At 44.7% G+C, this 26,080-nt stretch overlaps 1 protein-coding gene across 1 annotated transcript in view; it reads left to right on the top strand.

The window, feature by feature from the left end:
- PDGFD (platelet derived growth factor D) overlaps positions 1-25,655 on the top strand; it is a 150,323-nt gene extending 124,668 nt beyond the window's left edge. The window contains exons 5-7 of the mRNA XM_053385714.1: positions 2,226-2,424; positions 17,230-17,444; positions 25,192-25,655. Of these exons, the coding sequence (XP_053241689.1) occupies positions 2,226-2,424; positions 17,230-17,444; positions 25,192-25,326 (549 nt within the window). The 3' untranslated portion in view covers positions 25,327-25,655. The remainder of the gene's footprint in view (positions 1-2,225; positions 2,425-17,229; positions 17,445-25,191) is intronic.
- The last annotated feature ends 425 nt before the right edge of the window (positions 25,656-26,080 follow it).

The raw sequence follows: 26,080 nt of genomic DNA, 5'->3' as shown, positions 1-26,080 counted from the left end.
GTTCCCTTGACTTGTCCTTCTCCTTCAGGAGAGCTGAGCTTTCATTTTGCTGCATAGTAATTGAAATGGGAGGGACGCGGGTGGCGCTGTGGGTTAAACCCCAGAGCCTAGGACTTGCCGATCAGAAGGTCGGCGGTTCGAATCCCTGCGACAGGGGGAGCTCCCGTTGCTCAGTCCCTGCTCCTGCCAACCTAGCAGCTCGAAAGCACGTCAAAGTGCAAATATATAAATAGGTACCGCTCCGGCGGGAAGGTAAATGGCGTTTCCATGCGCTGCTGTGGTTCGCCAGAAGCGGCTTAGTCATGCTGGCCACATGACCTGGAAGCTGTATGCCGGCTCCCTTGGCCAATAAAGCGAGATGAGCGCTGCAACCCCAGAGTCAGTCACGACTGGACCTAATGGTCAGGGGTCTCTTTACCTTTTTAATTGAAATGGGGGGGATCTATCCTTTCAAAGGTAAAAGTTTTATATAAAAGGAAAGCAGCACTGTATGATAGGGCCATGGCTCAGTTGCTGAGCATCTGCTTTGCAAGCAGAAGGTCTCAGGTTCAATCCCCCGTCAACCCTACTTCAGTCCCCGTCTGAAACCCTGGAGATCTCTCTCGCTTACTTCAAATCCCTCTTCAAAACTCATTTTTTTCATGAGGACTTTGGTACAACCCTTTAATTCCCACACCCCACTATAACCAGACCTAACTGTGTGCAGTTGAAATAGTCAAAGTAATCTTCTGTTTACCCCAGTGTCCATTTCCTGCCCTTTATCTCTGGTCAAATGTTGTTGTCAAATGTTGGGCAGGGACCTATCCCCTTTTACTTTGTAAAGTGCCATGCACACACCAATGGCACTACTTAAATAACACATGCAAACATAGTCAGCTGGTTAACCATGATCTTATATATGCCTAGAAACAGATAGTCAGGTCATGGTATCCATAGCAGTGATCAGAAAAGTAGTGACTGTTGGGAGGAGTTCAGAAAGAAGAAATGCCATGGTACATCTGCAGCAGCACAACCGGGTGCCTTCATCTGCCCTGGCTGCAACAAAACATGTCTCTCCTCCATTGGTCTCTGTAACTCCAATGGTTTGACTTCACCCCCAAAGGTGCACTCCTCCATTGTCTCCCGAAACAGACGGATGCCAACCATAGATAGATGGATAGATGATAGACAGGTGATGATAGATGATAGATTTGTTGTTGTTTAGTCATTTAGTCGTGTCTGACTCTTCGTGACCCCATGGACCAGAGCACGCCAGACACTCCTGTCTTCCACTGCCTCCCGCAGCTTGGTCAAACTCATATTAGTAGCTTCGAGAACACTGTCCAGCCATCTCGTCCTCTGTTGTCCCCTTCTCCTTGTGCCCTCAATCTTTCCCAGCATCAGAGTCTTTTCCAGGGAGTCTTCTCTTCTCATGAGGTGGCCAAGTATTGGAGCCTCAGCTTCAGGATCTGTCCTTCCAGTGAGCACTCAGGGCTGATTTCCTTAAGAATGGATAGGTTTGATCTTCTTGCAGTCCATGGGGACTCTCAAGAGTCTCCTCCAGCAGCATAATGATAGATGATAGATGATAGATAGATGATAGATAGATACATACATACATACATACATACATACATACATAGATGATAGATAGATAGATAGATAGATGATAGATAGATAGATAGATAGATAGATAGATAGATAGATTAGATAGATAGATAGATGATATAGATAGATAGATAGATAGATAGATAGATAGATAGATGATAGATAGATGATAGATAGATAGTAGATAGAATTTGCTTGTATCTACAGTGGTACCTCGAGTTAAGTACTTAATTCATTCCGGAGGTCCGTTCTTAACCTGAAACTGTTCTTAATCTGAAGTACCACTTTAGCTAATGGGGCCTCCTGCTGCTGCTGCGCCGCCGCCGTGTGATTTTTGTTCTCATCCTGAAGCAAAGTTCTTAACCCAAGGTACTATTTCTGGGTTAGCCGAGTCTGTAACCTGAAGCGTATGTAACCTGAAGCGTATGTAACCCGAGGTACCACTGTATATGTGTTTGCATTTACACACAAAAAAACATACATATATTGAGGATGCAGCCCTTGTTTTTTGCAATGCATAATATTACCCCTGTATGAATACATTCTATGAACCAGATCTGGGGAAAAGTTTTATTTGAGATGTTTGTCACTTTCTACCTGCGTTTTTCAAAGTACACCGCACTGTATGTCACTCTTAGGGCGTTTCCTATCACTCTCCGTCAGTGACCGACGCTACTCTTACGGCAGAAGCTCTGGATCAAACCGTTGCTGGATTTGACACCGTGGAGGAACTCCTCAAGCACTTTAACCCAGACACGTGGCAAGAAGATCTCGAAAGTCTGTACACAGACACTGCCCCACATCGCGGCAGAAGTTTCTATGAAAGGAAATCGAAAGGTAGGAAGAAACCTGTTGAAACTTTGGTATGCAGAGTGCGGCTTGTGAATTTTGCTAGAGGGTAGCCTTTACCTGTTGCAATCGTGCACTCAAAGATCCTTTTAGAGTAAGAAAGTGATGAAGTTGTTTTATACAGGAAGTACATAACTTGGATAGGAAAGGTTTCGAGTTCTAAGATGGCTAATCTAGAGAAGACAAAGATCGCCATGCTTGTTCTTTAGTTTTCAGAGGATAGGCCCAAGACCTCTCTTCTTCAGACCTGAGAGAGAAGTGTGAGGAGGAGGAAATTGTAAACAGATTAGGGAATGGCAGTTTAAATTGGTAAGCAGAGTTCAGTCTCAACTTGAGAATTCAGTTCATCAGAGAATACACTTTGACAAGAGAACATCCTCGGCAAACAGCTGAGAGTTTCTCCTAACGGGGGAATTATTACATCGACTTCATTACTGTGTTGTGTAAACCTGGGTAACGGGTAACAGCAACGAAAGCACCAGACAGCATTTTTACTGCACATTAATGCATTCTGGGGAAGTTTAATGGAATTCAGGCTTTCTTGGCAATGAACTGTATTGTACTGTTGCAGCAGCTTTTCGGGGAAAATAATTAAAATTAATGGCAAAATTAGCAGGATGTAAGAGATAAGAAAAGCCGTTTTGTTCTCTGGAGAGGTCACTTTCTGGTTCAATGGAGCCCAGCAACGGAAGCACGCAACTGTATTGAGGCAGTACCAGGGTTGAAATTTTGCACCCTTAACAATTTTGCACCAGGGAGAACGACCCCTGTGCCCCACCCCACCTCCCACGCTACACCACTGGTTCTGACACTTTGAGGTTTCTGCTTTGAGCCGGGTTCAGATGTACTTGGTTTTCCCATGATGGGTGCAATATGAAGAGATAACTTGCATTTCTGAATGGCCCCGCTGTGCATAAATTCTCATGGCACCCCACATCGAATGCAGTGATTCTCAGTGGAATCAGCTCACACACTTAGCATAAAAATGGGTGAGTGAATCAGAGGCCTTTGAGTGTTCCACACTACTATTGGAACTCCTCAAGGGATCATGTCAGAGACCAGGCAGAGGAGTACTGCTCTGATGAGGAATTGTGGGATCCTCCCCCTCCACCTGCTGCTGACCAGGATCCTGAAGCTGCCCAGGAGCAGAAGAAGCAGTATAGATTTGGAACAGTAGTTTTCAGAGGGGCATAGTTCTGAAGACAAAAGTTGGGATGAACTGGGGAGTGAACAGCAAAATGGAGAAGAACTGGAAGACAGAGAGCTAACAGACTCTCTCTCGCTGGAAAGTGTCCAGCCTATAAGCTCAAGGCCACGTAGAGCAGATAAGGTGGCTACACTAAAAGCATGGTGGTTGCAAGATCTGGTTGCAAGGCGTGGAAGTGACATGGGGGGGAGTGGGTGGAAACCTTAATTGGGAACACCGTCATTCCGAGAATGGCTGCTTTGTACTTTTTGCTGTGGTCATTTAAGACACTTTAAGCGGGTGGCGCTGTGGTTTAAACCACTGAGCCTAGGGCTTGCTGATCAAAAGGTCGGCAGTTCAAATCCCCGTGAAGGGGTGAGCTCCCGTTGCTCGGTCCCTGTCCTGCCCACCTAGCAGTTCGAAAGCACATCAAAGTGCAAGTAGATAATAGGTACCTCTCTGGCAGGAAGGTAAACGGCGTTTCCGTGCGCTGCTCTGGTTTGCCAGAAGCAGCTTAGTCATGCTGGCCACATGGCCCAGAAGCTGTACGCCGGCTCCCTCGGCCAGTAAAGCGAGATGAGCGCCGCAATCCCAGAGTCGTCCGTGACTGGACCTAACTCTTAGGGGTCCCTTTACCTTAAAAGGTAAGTGACTCTTTTCGCTTTGTCCTGCTTATCTACGGCCAAAGGGGGGGGAGGAAGCCGAGTCCCCCAAAGCCTGACAGATCATCTACCACTTCACACCTTCCCTGACTCTGAATTATTGGCCACCATTTCACTCCACAAGTCGCTAAGGATTGCACTGTCAATGTATCTCTCCCACAATACTAGAACTCAGGGTTGTACTATGAAGCTGAATGCTGGAAGGTCCAGGACAGACAAAAGAAAGTACTTCACACAGCACATACTTAAATTATGGAATTTGTTTCCATAAGATGTAACGATGGCCACCACCAGGTGGCCTTGGCCCCTTCCAACTCTACAATTCTATGAACAGCTCACCAAACACAATCTGGACACCTATAATCATTTCTCCAGAGGACAAATGTTTTTTGGCTGAACTTTAAAGCCAGTTGTTTTATATAAGCCACAGGTGTCCTTAATTACCAGTAGTAACTCCCCTTCTTCTTGCCCTCTGCCGCCATGTTAACTGTCCCGCTGTATATTAAGAACTGGGATAATCATTTTTATCCATTGCACTTAGAAGAACATCTGGCGTCAGCACCTGTCAGAGCAGGTGGTTTTTATGGGCTGCCAACATCTCACCAATTTTCATTATGTAGACCGGGTGGTTAAGCATTTTAATTGTAATTGAATGAAATGCAGAATTATGTATCATGCACCCGCTTCTCTTCTTCTTAAGTAGCATCCAGTTGCAAGAAGTGCATCGGTTGGGAATCACTCACTAATTTATCAAATTTCCCTATGGCTCAATGGAGAAGCTCCCTGAGCAGTTGATTTTTAAAAACAAACTAAAAGAAAAAAATAAGTCAATGAAGTCTGTGGGGTCAGAAAACCAGGGAAAAGAGAAGTGGAGTTGCTGGGAACCTGAATTCAAGATTGCAGCATTTTCATGCAGGTACCCCTTGTTATTTGCCAACAAATGTCTGTATAGTTAAAGCTATGGTTTTCCCAGTAGTGATGTATGGAAGTGAGACCTGGACCATAAAGAAGGCTGATCACCGAAGAATTGATGCTTTTGAATTATGGTGCTGGAGGAGACTCTTGAGAATCCCATGGACTGCAAGAAGATCAAACCTATCCATTCTGAAGGAAATCAGCCCTGAGTGCTCATTGGAAGGACAGATCCTGAAGCTGAGGCTCCAATACTTTGGCCACCTGATGAGAAGAGAAGACTCCCTGGAAAAGACCCTGATGTTGGGAAAGATTAAGGGCTCTGGGAGAAGGGGATGACAGAGGACGAGATGGTTGGACAGTGTTCTTGAAGCTACCAGCATGAGTTTGACCAAATTGCAGGAGGCAGCGGAAGACAGGAGTGCCTGGCGTGCTCTGGTCCATGGGGTCACGAAGAGTCGGTCACGACTAAACGACTACACAACAACAACAACCCCTTGTTATCCTGTATTTTGTTTTGTGTTCACCAAACGACTCTGATCTTGACAAAAGTCTTTTGGAGACATTCAGTTCATGGATGTGCTATAGCTTTATGACCACATTGGCCTGCTGTTGCCTGACATATATGTATTGGATATCACGCTTGTGTAGGAACCTACCTGCATAGACTCTGTGAAAACAATGGCCCATCCCATCCAGCAACCTGTTCTCACAGTGGCTGGCCTGATGCCTGCAGGAAACCCAAGCAAGACATGAGTGAAACAGCACCCCACTCACCTGCGATTCCCAGCAACTCGTGTTAGGAGGCATGATGTCTCTGACAGTGGAAGTAGAGCATAGCCCTCATGGCCAGTCATGTCTTTAATGTGGTCTGTGATTGGCCCTGAGGGAGTCTCAGACATGTACGGATCATAAAGTGTCTCTGGGAGGCTTTCACCTGTTAGGAAAGAGAACACCAACTCCACACCATGCTTCTCCTTCCAGGAAGGAAAAGTGATGCTCCTGAAGTGATCAAGACACCCTGCCATCTCCATCTTGCTTTAAATGTTTCTGAAGACAGTAGATACTTGACCATCATTGGTCTACAGTGGTACCTCAGGTTAAGAACTTAGTCCGTTCTGGAGGTCCGTTCTTAACCTGACACTGTTCTTAACCTGAGTTACCACTTTAGCTAATGGGGCCTCCTGCTGCCCCCACACTATTTCTGTTCTCATCCTAAAGCAAAGTTCTTAACCCAAGGTACTATTTCTGGGTTAGCGGAGTCTGTAACCTGAAGCGTCTGTAACACCCTTCAAGTGTCCCTGTTTTCCAGGGATTTATAGAAGCTGTCCCGGTTTCTGATTTGATCCCGGAATGTCCCACTTCTCCTTAGAACGTCCCTATTTTCATTGGAGAAGTGTTGGAGAGTATGGAGTTATGTGACCCCCCCCCCCAAAGCCAAGGATATAAGTTACTATACAGTGGTACCTTGGGCTAAGAACTTAATTCGTTCTGGAGGTCCGTTCTTAACCTGAAACTCTTCTTAACCTGAGGTGCGCTTTTGCTAATGGGGCCAACCCCTGCTGCTGGTGCGTGATTTCCTTTCACATCCTGGGGCAAAGTTCGCAACCAGGAGCAGCTACTTCCGGGTTATCGGCATTCGTAACCAGAAGCATTCGTAACCAGAGGTACCACTTTACAATCTTTAGAATACATCTGAAGGCAGTCCTCATGTTTAATGAGGGTTTTTATATGTTGGAAGCCACCCAGAGTGACTGGAACAACCCAGTCAGATGGGTGGGGTATAAATAATAAAATAATTATAATTATTATGGAAGAGGATGTCCCTATTTTCATCAGAGAAATGTTGGAGAGTATGGGCCTAGCCCCTGTCAGCCAATAGGACAAGTTCCCATAGGCAAGTCACCATGAGACACTGTAATTAGGAAGGGATGAACAAGCATGTGTGAATGAAGCATACTGGGTACTTTTTGAATCGCCTCCAATGCACCACTTCCCAATGGGGTCACTTTACACTTTCAAGTATGAATCTCCATGTATTGAATAGCAAATTGAGGAGAAACGCATGTAGGAACCATAATGATCAAAGAGATGTACTCAGACCAAAGAGAGTTAAGTGTGATTAAAGTTCCAATGAAATCAGGAGGATGCAAGTGTTATCTGGATTGTACTCACAGGGGTTGATTTGGCCTTAACAGCCACATTTCTGCTCTGTACATTATGTTATGTCATAGTATGTAAAACTCACACAATAGTAGGTAACAGCTGCAGAAGATAAATTAATCAAGTGGGACATTCTTGAAATAACATCAGCCTACTATGATGGGTTTACAAGCTAAACAGAGGTTGCTGTCTGCATTCGGCTTTGGTTTTTTATGGGGGTTGGAGCAAAAAAAGGTGAAAGTACAGGGACATTGCACCTTGGAGTCTTTCCAAAGTACGTGGCATGCACACTGAACATTCACATTTCATGTGAATTCCCTGTGTCCTTACCAATCTCCCATCCATCTATCATTAATGAAAAGTATTTGTCAAGACTTTAAACAAAAATTGAACAGTGGAATCTCGTATCTCTAGGGTTTGGAAGGAGACGCCAGTAAATAACTGTAATCCTCCATGTACTCCTCTTTGAAGGGTTCTGGGCCATCTGCCAGTAAATTCAGAATGCATTGACTGCTGAATACAGATATCACACACATGCTCGCTCATGGCAAATGCGCATTCTGGGTTCTGAAAAGACCCCTTTGTACAATGGTTAATCATCACTCCAAGGCTGTTGTTTTCAAATGTTCCTCCTTTGGCGAACACGTTCCATTACGGCATATCTGTTGAGCAACTCCTCTGTGTTGCACTGGGTTCTGGGGCAAGTTCATAAGTGCACAGTTAGCCTGTGCAGAACCACTTAACCAGGTTCGTTGTTCCACAGCATCATATGCATGAACTAAGAAGTGGAGCATTGAACAAATGTAGAGTCTGTGTACCTGTATAAACAATAGTTGAGCTACGTTCTTGCAGTCATTCACATGTAGCATTCAACGAGTGTAGAATCAGTATACCTGTGTACAGGTGTGTCCCCCAAACACTTATTAGGAGGGGCCATGTGAGGCCCCCGCACACATAAGGGAAATTTCACAAAGTGGGGCGCACTCTCTTAAAAGCCTCCAATTCCTATTTCCCACACTCTCTTCACACAACTCTCTCTTCAACTAGAGTTGAAGCTCTGGTGTTGACTGGAGACTGGAGACTCTGTGGGAAAGTGACTGCTGCTACTTCACTGCCCCACACGACAGCTGTTGGGCGGGGAGGCTGAGCAGCCTAAACAAAGTCCCACTGCACCTCAGATCTCTTGGGAGCTTCCTCCGCCCTCACTCAGATCCTCTTCGGGCTCCAGGGAGAGTCTCCTCATGAGACACGAGGACTCTGCCGCTCTTTCCCACCATTTCCTGTTATGATTCTATTGATTGATTGATTTCCTGGTGTCACGCATATGCGTTATCGTGCGCGAGTAGAACATGCGCAAGTCGGGAGAGGCCTGTACACAATAGATCACCTTTGCAAATCAACAAGTGTATATCCTTTAACACTTGTACACTTGTGTAAAGGCAGCTTGCACCTGTGTTCAGTGTAACATGTGAACACCCAAGACAATACCCAACATTCCCCTGTAGCTGTACATTTTGAAAGAAAGTTGCTTTTCGGAGAAAGAACATAAGGGCATGTGATGAGCCATGCTGGATCTGACCACAGGCCCATCTAGTCAAGCATCCTGTTCTCACATTAGGAAGTACACAATCATCAGCAGACCTCTTCCAGCCCATGATTCCCATCAACCAGCATTCAGAAACATATTGCCACCAAAAGTGAAGGTAGACATTATGGCAAGTTATCACTGATGACCGTGTCGGAATTCAAGCGAGCAGAGCCTCCAGCTTAGCTCTTAGTCCAGAGGAATTTGGCCACCCTCCATGTGCCCGGCTTGAATCCTTATGACCTCCTGTCTGCGTCTCCCGGCAAGATCAAGGGAGGTCTCCAATCGGCGATTCTCCTCAACGTGAAGGAGAACACACCACTCCTCCCACTCCTCTCCCAGGGAGGGGGAAAGAGACAGACAGAAATATATTTACATGTCTTTATTCCTGTCGTTCACCAGTACAGAGAAAACATGTCTGCACACTCTGCTTCCCAACTGCAGAGAGAGAATAAACTCCACCCATGTACTTCCAGTACAGGGTCATGTGTCACTCTGAGCTAATATCCGGTGCTCAGTACACTGTCTCTGGTTCCCACGGTACAATCCAATAACATCCACATCCTGTTTACCATTCCAGCCACCTGGTGCTTGCTTCTGCATTGCTCCTTTTTCGTAACATCCTCCCCCAAAAGAATCAATGCGTGTTGCAGCAAGCAAAGCATGATCCAGAGAAGAAAACAAACAGTTGTTATACACATAACACTCCCCTGTTGTTTCAGTTCCACCCTTGGAACTCCCCGCCACTGGTTTCCCCAGTGTACCTCTCTGGTTGTCTGGTTTCCAAGGAATGAGTGCATCTGCATTACCTTGGCTAGCAACTCTCTGTTGTGTCTTTGTCTCTGACTTAGACACAGCTCCAACCTGTCCTCGGTTGTTTACAACAGCAACACATGCAACAGCTAAGTTAGCAAACTCTTTTGAGTACCTCTTGGGTGGTTGACCCTTTGTAACTCTCTCAGACCTACGTATGAGGTGCTGATCCTCTCTGCTCACTGGTCCAGTCTCAGGACTCTTTGGAGAACTAGTTCCAATGGTAAACAGTGGTTCATCCTTCAGTTGTGAAGGCCTATCTATTGTGTGAGACTTCCTCTCAATGACTGTGACAACTGAGCTCTCCGAGCTATCAGTGTCATCACTTTCATTACAGCTGTAATCAGTAAAATCATCATCATCTGAATCGTCCTCAGTGGGAAATGTGTGTACTATCACTCTCTCCTGTTCAGGAGCACTCTCTAGAAATTTTGTGAGAATCACCTGACCAGATTCAGACAAAATTACTCTGTAGAGACCCTTTTCATATCCCACAAAAATGCCTCTGCCATTCTTTACTCCACCTGGAGCTTCTGTTCTCACATGAGACCCAAAAACCTTGAAATGGGCAACAGAAGGTTTTCTGTGGAACAGTTTCTCAAAAGGAGAACTTCCCAACTCTTTTGAAACCTTTCTCATTTTCGTATAACAGAACGACATCAGAGACTCGGCCCAGTACTCATGTGGCAGATGTGAACTTAGCAATTGCGCTTCCATCCCCTTTTGCAATTCTCTGTTCACCCGTACACAGACACCCCTGTTCCACGCTTCCGCTGAAACAGAAATCTTGTGTCTGATCCCCTTCTTCTGCAGGAACCTTTGGAAATCCTGTAAAAGAAAAATCTGCTTCTCATCTGTGAATAGACAATCAATGTTAGCATCATGCATACTCTTAACTTTGTCACAAAACTCCTGAAACCTCTCCAAGGCTTCCTGTGGCTTTCTCAACACATAAACCCAGACATAGTTAGAGAAATGATCCACACACACAAGATAATATCTTGCATTGCCTCTAGATGGTTCTAGAGGACCAATCACATCAGCATACACCCGCTGAAATGCTCTGTTGACTCCGGTCTTCTTCTTGCTCACACCTGCAAGAGAAACTAGGTTAGACACAGATGAATTACATTCCATGTAATCACTTTGTGCAAAAGTCAACAAATAAAGTCCATCCTTCTCCCTGGCTGAAAGAAATAACTCTCCATCTTTGTAGATCTTGCAGCTCTCAGCATCGTAGGACAGTTTCAGTCCTTTCTTTGCAATCTGCGAAACACTCAGCAGATTGAACTTCAATTCAGGAACCAAGTAAACATTGTTTATTGTCAAGTCCAGACTCTTAAGATAGACAGTCCCTTTTCCGGTCGCTTCCAGCTCCTGACCGTTGGCCTGTGTCACAGTGAAGCTTTGCTTCTTAAACGTTGAAAAGAGTCCTCTGTGTGGGGACATATGAACCGTGTATCCAGTGTCGATAACAAACGAGTTCCCAACGTCTGGCGTGGTTCCTGTCGCCATCAAAGCTTTTCCAGGTTTCACCGAAGTCTTGGTGTGACCTTTGCCTGACGCCTCAGGCTTTGCTGAGTGGCCCTTAGCTCCTTTTGGCTGACGTGGCTTCTTACAGTTCCGCTGAAGATGCCCAGCCTGTCCACAATTGTAACACTGGACACCGCTCAAAGCTACAGCATCCTTTCCAGTAGCTTCATCTGCGGGGGAATTAGAACTCCGTTCCTCCCTCCCCCTGTCCTTTACTTCCAGTGCAGCAAGTCTGTCCTGTTCATTCAGAACCACGGCACACACCCTCTCTGCGGTCAAATCTTGAGCCGGGAGGGAACCAAGCTGACTGGCAACCGTTTTGTAAGTCCGATTTAGGCTGTTGATCATCATGAAGCAAAACACTTCCTCCTGCAGACGGAAATTGCGTTCCACCATCTGCTGGCGCAGATATTTCATCTCCGTCAGGTGCGCTTGAACATCTCCATCAGGCGCAAGCCTCAGATTGGTCAGCTTCTCAAAATACAGCAACGCTGAAGAACCAGCATCCCTCTGATGTGTTCTTCGTAGCATTTCCCAAATTTCCCGTGCATATTCCAAACCCTGAATATGCACCAATTGGTCATCTGACACACACAGAATTATAGCCGTTCTGGCTTTCAGATTCTGTGACTCCCAACCTCGGGTTGGTGCTGCTGGGATGGGGTTCTCAATCACGTCAAAGACCCTCTGATTCTGCAGCAGGGCCTTCATCTTTATAGACCAAGATGAATAATTGTCATTAGTGAGGGGAGGGGGATAGGGCAAACCTCCCGCCTTCTTGGAATCCATGCTGAATCCAAGGGTCAGCTTTACACTCAATCTCAAGCCAGCTTTCACTTTTCAAGTCAGTAAACTCCAAAAGTCTCTGTTTACTGCTTCACTGGCAGGCAAACCTTTGGGCTGTTTTTTCAAAACCCTTGCACAGCTGCGCAGATACACTTTCGATTTCCCAGGCTCTTTTTAGGCCACTCAGTAACTGGCAGACGTTGCCTAGCAACCTGCTCAGGACGGAACTCCTTATCTCACCACAGGAATTCCTGGTATGCAAGCTTGCTCTTTCAGAGCTGTTTTTCAAACGCAGCTATTGTGAACCAGAAAATAAGCCTTTCTGCGTTCATTCTCTCTAGCCCGAAATGCAGCATACCTTTTCTGGCTCCGTTGCCTTGAAACACACTCCTCTCGGTGTCCAGCTGTCTGTTCAGCTTTCTGGCTGCAGGCAGACGCTTTTCTTTATCTTCTTAGGTGCAGAGGATGGCAACGATTCATCGACCTCTCACCTCTCATTCAGATTCTCATAGATCAGATAACCATCGCTCTGCTACCAGATGTCGGAATTCAAGCGAGCAGAGCCTCCAGCTTAGCTCTTAGTCCAGAGGAATTTGGCCACCCTCCATGTGCCCGGCTTGAATCCTTATGACCTCCTGTCTGCGTCTCCCGGCAAGATCAAGGGAGGTCTCCAATCGGCGGTTCTCCTCAACGTGAAGGAGAACACACCACTCCTCCCACTCCTCTCCCAGGGAGGGGGAAAGAGACAGACAGAAATATATTTACATGTCTTTATTCCTGTCGTTCACCAGTACAGAGAAAACATGTCTGCACACTCTGCTTCCCAACTGCAGAGAGAGAATAAACTCCACCCATGTACTTCCAGTACAGGGTCATGTGTCACTCTGAGCTAATATCCGGTGCTCAGTACACTGTCTCTGGTTCCCACGGTACAATCCAATAACATCCACATCCTGTTTACCATTCCAGCCACCTGGTGCTTGCTTCTGCATTGCTCCTTTTTTGTAACAGACCGTATCCATCAGGAATTTCTCTATTCCTCTTTTCAAGCTATCAAGCAACAATCTGGGTGCAGCCAGAAAAACACATATGCATTACATAAAAAATCCATCATATTTTTGAAACTGCAAAGGAAAGTACAAAAGCTATGGAATAAAGTTTAGAGGGAGAAAATGAGAAACAAAGCATTTCATTCTCTAGATCCAAGAATGTTATGGCTGTGGAATAACTACCCATTAAACTAGAAAGCTGCTCACTTGCATCTGCATGCGAGTATGTAGCCAGAGAGATGGTACTTCTCATGTGGGTGTGCAATGTGTGAAGCAGCCCATAATAATAGCAAAAAGGACACACATGTGCACACCCCGTCACTGTGAGGTAAGCTGTTGCAGGTCACACGCAGAGACAGCTCTGTGGCATAAATCCTTTCTTTTTAAAAAATTAAATTGTCAGAAGAGTTGTGCAAAGGCAGATTCATCACTGGCTCAATTCCATTGATTTCAGCAGAGATGCACCCCTTTATGACAGCAGTAATTTCATCGTGCTTAGACTACTTGACCTTCCTCTTTTGAGGTAATTGGCATGCCAGCTTGTATGAGCCACAGCCCTTGCTTCATGTGACTGGTTATAATTCCACTGACAATCCCAGCCCTCTTGAACTTTCACTTTAAGAAGCAATGTTTGTGTCAGAGACACTTCATCTTGAATTTACGGTCCAACTGAAGGACATTGCACATGCATGAACACACACACACACATTTTTTCAGCTGGCACAAGGGGGGGGGGCGGAAGTATCCTAAAAAGAACACATTGTGATTTGCTCTAGATGTGGGATCTAATCTACTGGGAGCAGTCAAATACAACATTCCTTGTTTTCCTAGAGTGGTCAGGCAAGGGGATGTTGGTCCAGCCAGTCGAAACTTCCTGTTCCTCCTGGCCTGGAAAGAAGATTGTGGACTCTCTTTCCTTGGAGGTTTTTAAGCAGAGGTTGGATGGCCATCTGTCATGGATGCTTTAGTTGAGATTCCTGCATTGCAGAGGGTTGGATTAGATGAGCCTCAGGGTCCTGTACAATTCTACAGTTCTATGATTCTATGGTTCATTTACTCTTAGCAAACTCATTTTAGTCAAACTTTTAAAAACAGCTTTCTTGACACTACAGCACTGCTTGGAATCTGTGGCTGCAGTTTTGTTTCTATTACTGCTGAGTAAACTCCCATCTCATTGAATCATGGGCCCTGATTTTCCAATTCCATGCTTTCTTGGAGATCATTCAGAGAAGACTTGGGTTCCACCTAAGGTTTCTCCATGGGATAGAAGTAAAATTGGAAGGGAAAGGGAGAGAAGGGAAGCCTATGGCCCTCCAAATGTTGTTGGGCTCTAACTCCCATCAGCCCCAGACAGCATCATCAAAGGACAGAAGTGATGGGAGCCCAGTGCTTGAGACTGAGTGGACAGGTGCTGAATCCAGACAAGGTGGTGGTGATACTGGGTGCTTCTGAATCTGTTTTGATCTGGGTAAGCAGATAGCAATGATGGCTGACATGGGGAGTGTTTTGGTGACAGCAATGGAAAGAGGAGATATGGCCGCACTTAGGGAAAAACTTGGGGGAAGCTGTTTGGAAAGCACTGTTCTTCCTTTTAAGTGGGATTAGCTTGAAGGGTCAGCCCTGAGAGGCAGTAGCTCTGAAAAATAACAACAGAGCACTAAGTTTCATCTGTTTGGGAGAATAAATCAATAGCTTTCTATTCTCCTCACTGTTTGCTATGTACACTAGGGTGACTTTGCTTTCAGTGCTTGAGTGCACTGGTAACTCCCATTGATTTTGTGGTTAGATCTCGAGCAATACATACTTCTTTGTAGAGATTCTGGCACTTTGGGGGAAACAGGGGTGAATGTTCATAGTGAGATATGCATAGGGAATTGCTACATGATGTAATGTCATGCCTAGACCGCTGCAAATCCTATTTAGCTTCCTTCCTTCCACCACCCATGCACATCCCCGCAAAGAGCACGTTTCTGAAAATCCACTAGGAATTGCCTCCATACCTTTAAGGCTATCTTGTAGCCTTATGGTCTAGAAACTTGGTATGTGTTTTTAATTTTTAAGGACAAAAACGGAATTCCTTGAGATACTGTATTCTGTACTGGATGCCAGTAACACACAGTGCAATTGCAGAAGGAATATGCAGTTCCATACTTTATTTGGCAAATGTACTTTTTTTTCCCCTTTTCCTACAGCGAACCAATGAAGTGCAAGCAACATACACACATCTCCACACATCTAGGAATCCTAATTGAGTCAGGGTGCCCATTGGATTCCAACTCCCATCAGTTCTAGTCATTGTGGGATGATGGAAGTTTTAGTTCAACAACATTTGGAGGGCCACTGGTTCCCAACCCCTCCCTCTGTTTGCTAGTTCTCTCCCTATCCCACCCTTTGCAAGCAAACCCTCCTCCAACCTTACTTTTTCGGGAATGGAGGAAGGCCTTGGTTCCCCAAGCAACAATTGCAGGCTCAGGACCATCGTTGCCTGCTAGGAAAATCACAGATGTCATGATTCCTTGAGGAAATGGTGGTTTTGAGGATTCCCAGAGCCACCATTTTCTACTGGGAGTTGGCCTGCTACCATCCAGTGTAGTCACCTTCGGCACATATGAATGGGAAGGATGCCATCTTGTACTTCGCCTCAGCAAAATGTCTTCAGCCAGCCCCCTTTGATGGATGGAGGAATTTGATCCTTGCATAATTCCAGTATGAAAGGACATGATCCACACCTCTTGGACAATGCACAAAGCAGAATTTATATACAGTTGATTTTGCACTTTTACGAATGTTCTTAGCAGCCGTTTTAAAATATGTATCTTGAATGAATGCATTTAAATATGTATTTAGAGATAAAACAGATATTAAAATGCATATCCTGAGATAAATTGCACATGTAAATAAGTACTTTGAGAGACATCGCCTATTTGAATATATATTTTGGAAAACATTTACCTTAAAATATGTTCATTAGGAGAAATCACACCTTTACACAATTATTTTGAGAAAAATGTACCTTGAGAAACATTCTTTGAGGTAAATCACACCTTTTGAGACATATTTTGAGAAAAATACACATTTAAACATTATTAAAATATACATTAAAATATGTATTTAAATACCACTTGAGAAGATTTATAAAAAGGGGTTGCTTAAAGCAGAAATGGATATTATGGGTAAAAGCATGCAAAAGTGACACAAACCACAAATGAACAGATTCATCCATCCATACTGATAATGGGGATGGTTGGAATGCACTTTGCATGGTGTTTGTGTTATGGACAGCAGATAAAAACACATTTGAGCATTTGTAACAACAACAACTTATTCCCTGCCCATCTGGCTGGGTTTCCCCAGCCACTCTGGGCTGCTCCCAAAATAATTAATAATAATAATAATAATAATAATAATAATAATAATAATAATAATGTGATAAAACATTAAACATTTAAAACTTCCCTGAACAGGACTACCTTCAGATGTCTTCTAAAAGTCAGATAGTTGTTTATTTTCTTGACATCTGAAGGGAGGGCATTCCACAGGGTCGGTGCCACTACCGAGAAGACTCTCTGCCTGGTTCCCTGTAACCTCACTTCTCACAGTGAGGGAACCGCCAGAAGGCCCTCAGAACTGGACCTCAGTGTCCGGGCTGAACAGGCTAGTATTGTTTGATATAAGAAGCAAGCAAAACCTGGGTGCAATGGTGTTATTTCCAGCAAATGGTATTCAAAGGCACACGGCCTCTAACAGTAGAGGCAGAATATAACCCTCATGACTAGTAGCCATTGCTGGTCTCATCATCCATAAATTGGCCTGTTCTTATTTTAAAGCTTTCTGAGTTTGTCACCACTTTATCTTGTGGAAGTGAATTATACATGTGGAAGCATGCTGCCAGTTCTAAGATTTTATTAGCTTTATAGGTGTTGTGATTTTAAGGTTTGTACCACCTGTTCCTTTTGGTTTTTGAGCTTTATATATTTTAGGAATTGCAATTTGTATTGTGCACCCCCTCCCTGCCTGCCCCTTATGAGGAATGACAGGTTAGAAATGTATTAAACAAATACGTTTTCTTTACAAATGCCATCTCTCTCTCCTTTTCCATTTCAGTTGACTTGGATAGGTTGAATGACGATGTGAAGCGATACAGCTGCACTCCAAGGAATTATTCTGTCAACATAAGGGAGGAACTGAAGCAAACCAACGTTGTTTTCTTTCCACGCTGCCTTCTGGTCCAGCGCTGTGGGGGGAACTGTGGCTGTGGGTTCAACAACTGGAAATCTTGCACGTGTACAGCAGGAAAATTGGTGAAAAAATATCACGAGGTACATCGGTCTTTACTTATATCTATAATCTTCTAGGCTCAAGATAATCTGTGTTTTAAAAGCAAGCCCTCCGAGATGTTTACTTTTTCCTTGGTAACAAAATTTAATTATTAATTTATTATTTTTTAGTTTTTATTATTATTCTTTACAAGAATATATGAAGGTATTTAATGCAATCTACTGTAACAGTGCTGCAGCAATTATCATTATTGCTTTACAATTTCTAAAATAAACATACATTGGTGCCTTGGAAGTCGAACGGAATCCATTCTGGAAGTACGTTTGACTTCAAAAATGTTCAGAAACCAAGGCGCTGCTTCTGATTGGCTGCAGGAAGTTCCTGTAGCTAATCAGAAGCTGTGGAAGCCCCGTCAGACATTTGGGTTCCAAAGAACGTTGGCAAACCGGAACACTCACTTCTGGGTTTGCGGCATTCGGGAGCCAAAGCATTCGACTCGCAAGGTGTTCAGGATCCAAGGTACGACTGTAATTTTAATATTTCTAATAAATGATTACACAATCAATCATTTAAATAAAGTTAAATATTCCTACAAACCCTAATGAAATGGGGGGGGGGGGGAGCATGGCAATGAACATTTTCCAGCTCAATTATTTCCTCTCCCTACTCTTCAGCTTCTCCCAACAGAGGATATCGATTGTTCAAAGTGAAAGACCCAGGAAGGTGATTTATTAAGCATCTACAGGAGAGACGTGGTCTCAGTGTTTAAACTACTCCAATGACAAAAACACACCCTATATTCTCCCCCCCTTTTTAAAGAAAAAAACCCCTTTATTTAATGCAAAACAGTGAACATTAAGGAACAAACCAAAGCAGAACAAACCCAACCTATGATTAATCATTACACGTCAACTGGGCGGTGGTGAAGAAGATGGAGGGCAGAAAGAGAGAGAGGAGGGGCTGGTAGAGAGAGGGGCAATGGGGTGGCCCCACATACTTCAGCCTCTATCCCAACTCACTGCTGTTTTGTGGCTCCCAACAGATTATCCCCAAGGGAATGCAGCCTTCAGTGGAAATAAGTTGCCTGCCTCTGCACTAATGGATATTGCAGGCCTTATTCCCCAGTTTGATTCAGCAGCCAAGTTGCACTCATATGGCCCTAGGCATAAAATCATGGGGGGGCTTTCTAAAAAAAAAGCTCAACAATTTTGCGGGTTTCAGGAATTTTATCTTTTTGACCATTAGGTCCAGTCGTGGCTGACTCTGGGGTTGCAGCGCTCGCTTTACTGGCCGAGGGAGCTGGCATACAGCTTCCGGGTCATGTGGCCAGCATGACTAAGCCACTTCTGGCGAACCAGAGCAGCACACAGAAACACCATTTACCTTCCCGCCGGAGCAGTACCTATTTATCTACTTACACTTTGATGTGCTTTCGAACTGCCAGGTTGGCAGGAGCAGGGACTAAGCAATGGGAGCTCACTCCATCGTGGGGATTCAAACCGCCGACCTTCTGATTGGCAAGTCCTAGGCTCTGTGGTTTAACTCACAGTGCCACCCGTGTCCCTTTTTGAAATATGGCAACCCTAAAATTACCGATCTCACCAAGCAGCTGCTGGAAGGGATTCAGGGGCCTGAATTCAACTACTCCCTGCTTCTTCTCCTTCCTTACTAAACATCTTATTGGTGGGATTTCAAAATTTATAACACGTGCTCTTAATTAAGAAAGTTAAACACCTGAGAGCTCATCTCTATATGGGTTGATTGAACTGGGATGTGGAGGGGATGCTTTTTTTAGCAGCATTGTAAACTAGCTGCATCCTGAGTGCGATCAAATGAAAATAGGGCAGCTCTACTTTTTGGGGGATGCTTATGCAGCACCCAGATATTAATCTAATGGTGGTGATTTATGGGGAATATTAAAGGTCCAGGATAACAGATTATTTGGCCACTGGGTAGGCATGATGGGGAGATACCTGAGTTCCGCCAGATGAGAAAACCTGTGTGTGTGTGTGTGTGTGTGTGTGTGTGTGTGTGGTGCAGGAGAGGGAATTTGCTCATCGAGTCCACCACAGGAATTGCTATTAATTCCTTCCATTCTTTTTATCTCGCAGACTGGAATTAATTAAGGACAATGTTCTAGCTTGAGCTTCGAATGACCTGGCTTTTGTAAATGTAAATGTAAATGTATCCTTTAGGGATGAATTAACCGTACAATGAACATAGATTTGGATATTAGAATTAATAGGCACTGTGAAGTTTAATCTATATTAGGTACATGAAAGACCAGAGTGATGTTAGTCCAGCACATTCTTCCCAGGCAAAATTCTTGAATTTTTCTGAATCCTAGGGCTAAGCACTCATCCCTAGCTTTGTTCCACATTTATCTAGCCATTTCCTCTCATTTAAAAAAAGGTACCGGCAAGGGCAAGAGGGGATGCTGAGAGGAACTCCTGCCTTTCCTTTCTTGGGATCAATTCCAACACTGAGCAAGAGGCACAATAGGACAATTCTCAAGGGACATGTGCCACCTCTGAATGCATAGTGTGGCCATACACTTTATCATAGAAAAAAATTACCTATGCAAAGCTAACTTATTAAGAGGCCTTCATACAGATGGGGAAATGTATTGCATGTACAAAACGTTCAATGTTATACCGCAGAATATTTTATATAAGACATTTGTGTACTGCCCTTCAAAAATATTTCTCCTAGGGCAGTTCATAATCCAAAACTGTAAAAATATGCAATGCAACATGGATATAATTTGGAATAGAAGCCTAATCTGAACACTTTCTTTTGTTACTTTTTTATTTTCCAACCAATATTAATGGTTGTAACTTTGTATAGAGGTTTTCAAGTGGGCCCCACCATCAAGTTCTCCATTACAGGGATGGGAATGTTTGTCTGTCCAGATGTCATAGACTCTAATTCCCACCAGCCCCAGCCAGCTTCTGAGTGCCAGTGCCTGGGAACCACAGGAGGGGATATTTCTGTGGCACTCAGGTCCTGCTTGCATAGACATCTGGGTTGGTTATTGTGAGAACAGGATGCCAGAGTGGATAGGCTATTGGTCTGATCCAGAACCACCTTCTTAGAAGAGAAATTCACTCCTTTTTTGTTTTTTTAGACGCATAGGTTAAAAAATATTGATTGGCCAAAAGCCAAGAAATTAATCATCAACTTAAAAGGAGAGAGGACTTTATTCAGCCTTTTCATTCTCAAGCATGTTTAGCGACCCCAGATTACTCCATAGTCACCTGAATTCCAAACAAGGTCAGGAAGTGAGATGCAGGTTGCATTAAAAGCCCAGAGCATTTATCACCTGAGGAAATGTGTCACAAACACAACCCCTTGATACCCTTCAATAAAGTTACAAGGCAGGAAGCTCAGACCTGCATCACATTCACCTGCCTTTCCCATACAGTCAATTCTATGAGAACTTTTATAAGGCCATCATAATCTTTTACATTCTTATAAACACTGTATCTGGCTCAACAGTTGCATTTTCCATCTAGTATTTTATTAACAGGGCTCCGTATACAGGATTGATTCAATCTCTGATATATGAAGGGATGAGGGGAGGAATACTTTCGGCGGCACAGTTTTCTTTTCCTTCCCATTCCTCTGTGAAGCCCTATCCTTACTTTGTACTTAACGTCCTACGGATGGTAAAGCCAATGTAAATGTTCAAAGCAATTGCTTAGCAGAGTCCCTGAACTACCCTTTCCTCATATGAGGTCAGGAAAGAATTTTCTCTCTATTTCCCCAAATTTCCTCAAGTTTTCTTGAGAGCTCAGGAGGGAGGAAGAGAAGGGATGCAATGAAGCACTGTGAGTGCCACACTCACTCAAACAAGGGTGAATTGGCTCTGATTCTGCATAATGGAGGGCACAGATCTGGGGTACACTCAGATATCATATGAAAAAACCTTAGCCTCCCCCCAAGCTTGTGCATCCCATTCTCCCATGCTCTGCTCTAGCACATACTCAAGAAAGAGATCAGAAACCACACTCAAGGTGAGCAGCGGGGAGGGGAGAGTGGGCAAGCCCAGGGTTCACTGTGACTTGCACTTGTAAAGCTATTATGGTGGTTCAAACTTACATCTGTACAGTGGTACCTTGGGTTAAGTACAGTGGTACCTCGGGTTAAGTACTTAATTCATTCCGGAGGTCCGTTCTTAACCTGAAACTGTTCTTAACCGGAAGCACCACTTTAGCTAATGGGGCCTCCTGCTGCCGTCACACCGCCAGAGCACGATATCTGTTCTCATCCTGAAGCAAAGTTCTTAACCCGAGGTACTATTTCTGGGTTAGCGGAGTCTGTAACCTGAAGTGTATGTAACCTGAAGCGTATGTAACCTGAAGCATATGTAACCCGAGGTACCACTGTACTTGTCTAGGGTGTTCAAAGAATATGTGTGTTGGGGATGACATTCTTGGAATGCGCACAGCAAACAGGATTCACAAACAAACACATCAATGCTCCATGCTATGAACATCTGCCCAAGCTTCACTAATCCCTCTAATAGGATACTCAGGTTGTGATTGCCACCAGAAGTGCATCTCAGATAGGACCATTGAAAAACAACAGGCGATCCTAAAAAGAGCCTGCTGTATCAGGCCAATGGCCGGTCTAGTCCAGCATTCCTGTTCTCTGGACAGCCAGATACCTGTGGGAAACGGGAGGAAACAAGAGGAAAGTATCAGTCTGCTCAGTGGACCTCTGAGGTTTACAGAAGTAAACAAAAACATTTCAAAGCCTAAGGGGGCAAATGAGGACTAAGCATCTTCAGTAGCCTTGAAATGTTGATAGTTCATTGAAAAGGAAACTGGAAAACTGGGAAGGTAGGGTAGGCAATATTCTGCATCAGCCTCTAGCAATTTATAATATCCTGAAAGAGGATACTTGGCTGGCTGGCTGGCTGGCTGGAACCCTGAACAGGAATACTCATGTTAGGAGGTGAGAAGGATACCTTTTTGATTCAGGTCCCACTTGTGTTCCCTTTTGAAGAAGAGGCTCCATATTAGATAGCTTCCTTTCAGTAGGCTTGCATATTTGAACAAGCCTTGTGCCTGCAACATGCAAATGTGAGCTTTTATTTTAAATACACAGAGTTCCCTTTAATATACCGTGACTGTGGCAGGCGACCTTGCCTTTTTCATCCTTTCAGGTCTGCTGAATAAACCTGAGCCTAAGACTATTAGATGGAAGCTTGGATTGAAATGTTAAGCATCAGTCCCTTGATCACTTAGTAAAGCCGCCCAATTTCTGTGTTGTTCAAACACTGCTTTCCGGCCTTGGATGGGAAAGTGCCTGCCAATTCATTTCTCTCCTGTTATCAGCAAAGTGCATATACTGCGCTCATGTTTCTTAACGGAAAATACAGAGAAGACAAAATCCCTAAACTGTCAGGAGGTCTGCTGGCTTAAATGCTGGGCAGATCCTCATCCCTTTGCATGTGCTTTCATTCGAAAAGGCCGTGTTCGCTGAACAATGCTGGTGAATTTCAAAGTGCATTTTACATTAATTAGATTTTGAGAAAGGGCTTGAGCACGATCCATATTCTCCACTCAAAAAGCTGCATGTGGAAGAGGTGGTGTCTATAGAGCAAGGGTGGAGAAGCTTTTTCAAGCCAAGGGCCACATTTGATCTTTGAGAGCCAGTGTGGTGTAGTGGTTAAGAGTGGTGGACTCGTAATCTGGTGAACCGGGTTCGCTTCCCCGCTCCTCCACATGCAGCTGCTGGGTGACCTTGGGCCAGTCACACTTCTCTGAAGTCTCTCAGCCTCACTCACCTCACAGAGTGTTTGTTGTGGGGAAGAAGGGAAAAGGAGATGGTTAGCTGCTTTGAGACTCCTTAGGGTAGTGATAAAGCGGGATATCAAATCCAAACTCCTCCTCCTCCTCCTCTTCTTCTTCTTCAACCTGTCAGGACCCACAGGCTAACGCTGGGAGGTGCCAGATGCAAAAGTGGGTGCAACAATCAATGTATATTCTACCTGAGGACATCTACAGACATACACATAAACACACACCTCTATTCTTCATCCAGACAAGCAAGGGGCATCATCAGAGTTCATAGACAACTTCTAGCCAGGCAAAAACATTTAAAGAGGCATGGTGAAGAGTATTGCTGGGGGAGAGTTCCAAGGACTGGCCAGAGAGGCCTGGAGAGCTGTATTTTGCTTCTGGGCCTAAAGCTCCCCAGCCGTGCTATATAGCATGTATCCCTCCATGCATTGCACCAAGTGTACTCCAAGGTACCTATCACCTTGGATATGTGGGAACTCCAGGGCTCTGGTACACAGGCGTCCTATGCAATTGCCTGCAAGACGCAAGATGGTCAGTATGTATTACAGCAATCCTGCACCGTTTACTTTTGGCTACAAGTTTGTTTCTGAGTCCAATTTAGAGTGCTGGTATTGACCCTTAAACAACTGAGAGGCAGGATATTGAAGGTCTGCCTCTGCCTCCAAGAACCTTCCCAAGCATTAAGATCTGCTTTATATGCCCTGCTCTCTGGCCTGCCACTGGCTCGGTGTTAAATTGGTTCAATTTCCATATTGGGATTTGACTGCAGGCCAGAACCAAACCAGGTAGCAACCAAACCATTTCAGACCAAATAGTACTGTTTCTGAAGAGTCAGACTGGGGTATAAACCAAATGTTGTGGTTGGTGCACACTCCTGATTTATATCCTATCATATACTTCAAGGTGGCTTGGAAAATAGTGATGCAATAAAACCGCAGTATTATACAGAAAGAACAATTGGGTGGGGGTGGGAAGCTGAAGTAAGAGACATCATAAAAAAAACACCCCGAAAGATAAAATTCAACACCTGAAGGTCAATAGCCTTCCTGTATAGGAAGGTTTTAACACTTTGATGCAACAGAAGCAAGAAGAGTGCTCTCCCGTGTTCTTCCAGCTTAGGGTCATATGGGGGACTCAGCTGGTGCTCATAGGACAGAGGCCACATCCCGAAGAGGAGAATCACAGCAAGGCTAGCTTGGAAGTTCAGTCAAATCCAGTAAGGCACTGCGAGATCACAAGCAGAGTAGCAGGGCAAAAAGGCAGCTTATCAGCACCATGGAGAGCTCACAGTTGCTGTTGTTTAGTCATTTAGTCGTTTAGTCGTGTCCGAGTCTTTGTGACCCCATGGACCAGAGCGTGCAAGGCGCTCCTGTCTTCCACTGCCTCCCGCAGCTTGATCAAACTCATGCTGGTAGCTTCGAGAACACTGTCCAGCCATCTTGTCCTCTCTCGTCCCCTTCTCCTTGTGCCCTCCATCTTTCCCAACATCAGGGTCTTTTCCAGGGAGTCTTCTCTTCTCATGAGTTGGCCAAAGTATTGGAGCCTCAGCTTCAGGATCTGTCCTTCCAGAGAGCACTCAGGGCTGATTTCCTTAAGAATGTATAGGTTTGATCTTCCTGCAGACCATGGGACTCTCAAGAGTCTCCTCCAGCACCATAATTCATGTGTTGCCAAATACAAAACTTAACAAAACACTGGTCAAGCCCACGCTTTGACCATTCCCTTTCCTACCACATTGGCTGGGGAAGGGCTTTGCATGCACAATGTGAAAGGACCGTAGCTCAGTGATGTAGCATCTACCTTGCAAGCAAAAGCTCCCAGGTTCAATCCCCAGAGTCTCCAGGTAGGGCTGGGGGAAACTGCTTCCTAAAAGCAACTGGCAGTCAATACTGAGTTAGATGGACCAATAGTCTGACTCCACATAAGGCAGCTTCTGGTGTTCCAATGCCACTGACAAAGCGTCTGCTTTCCTTCCCAGGTGTTGAGGTTCATCCCTGAAGCAGGTCACATCAGGAGGAGGGGCAGAACCAAGAACAATATGGCGCTGATCGATATTCAACTGGAGCACCATGAGCGTTGCGATTGTGTCTGCAGTGCAAGGCCACCTCGATAAAAAGAGACCATGCCATCCCGTTTGCAACTTAAAAGGACCTCTTTCCCTTGAAGGAGGAGCAGTCTGCAGAAGGTCGCCCAGTGGCCACTGAACTTTGCTAACAGCCTGGCTTGTAGCTGGTAGAGGTGCCTACAGCCTCCCAACTCCAAGTACTAAGTGCCATGACAGCTAATCATTAATAACATTGATTTATGGTATCCGACTTCAAATATGGGATTAAGCAGTAGAAAACAAGAGAAGCCAAAAGCTGAAATCTTCAGTGCATGCAGTGAGCATGATAGCAGTATTCCTTTGGCTGAATTTCCTAGTTGGCTTAAAAAAAAAATCAACCTACATGTTACACAGTGAGTAGGCATGCAGGTATTCATATGCTGCTGCACACAGCCCTTTGCGCACACAGCCTATTGACTTAAGCACACTTAAAATGTAAATAAGGAAAAATCTTATGGGCCTACATGTATTCCAAATAGCTAATCCCAGTCCAGCATATGTACACCATGAAGAAACAGTTACCCACACATGGATCTGACGTAATGGATATACGTTACAGAACATTAGTGCTGTATGGGGGAGCAAGAGACCACATCCACCAATGTAAGATACATATCCATGCCCGTTATTTTGCATGCCTTGATATATCCATTGCAACACAGAGATCGCCAGAAGCAGAGTAAGCAATTGCTGCGGCCTGTGCATAGCCTTCTGCTTGCTCATAAAGTATTCTGGATTATGTTGAAGAGCTCCCCGTTATCCC

The sequence above is a fragment of the Podarcis raffonei genome, chromosome 4, assembly GCF_027172205.1.
Source record: "Podarcis raffonei isolate rPodRaf1 chromosome 4, rPodRaf1.pri, whole genome shotgun sequence".
Classification (NCBI taxonomy): Eukaryota; Metazoa; Chordata; class Lepidosauria; order Squamata; family Lacertidae; genus Podarcis; species Podarcis raffonei.
The sequence above is the reverse complement of the archived record's forward strand: the minus strand, read 5'-3'. Positions and strand labels throughout refer to the sequence as shown.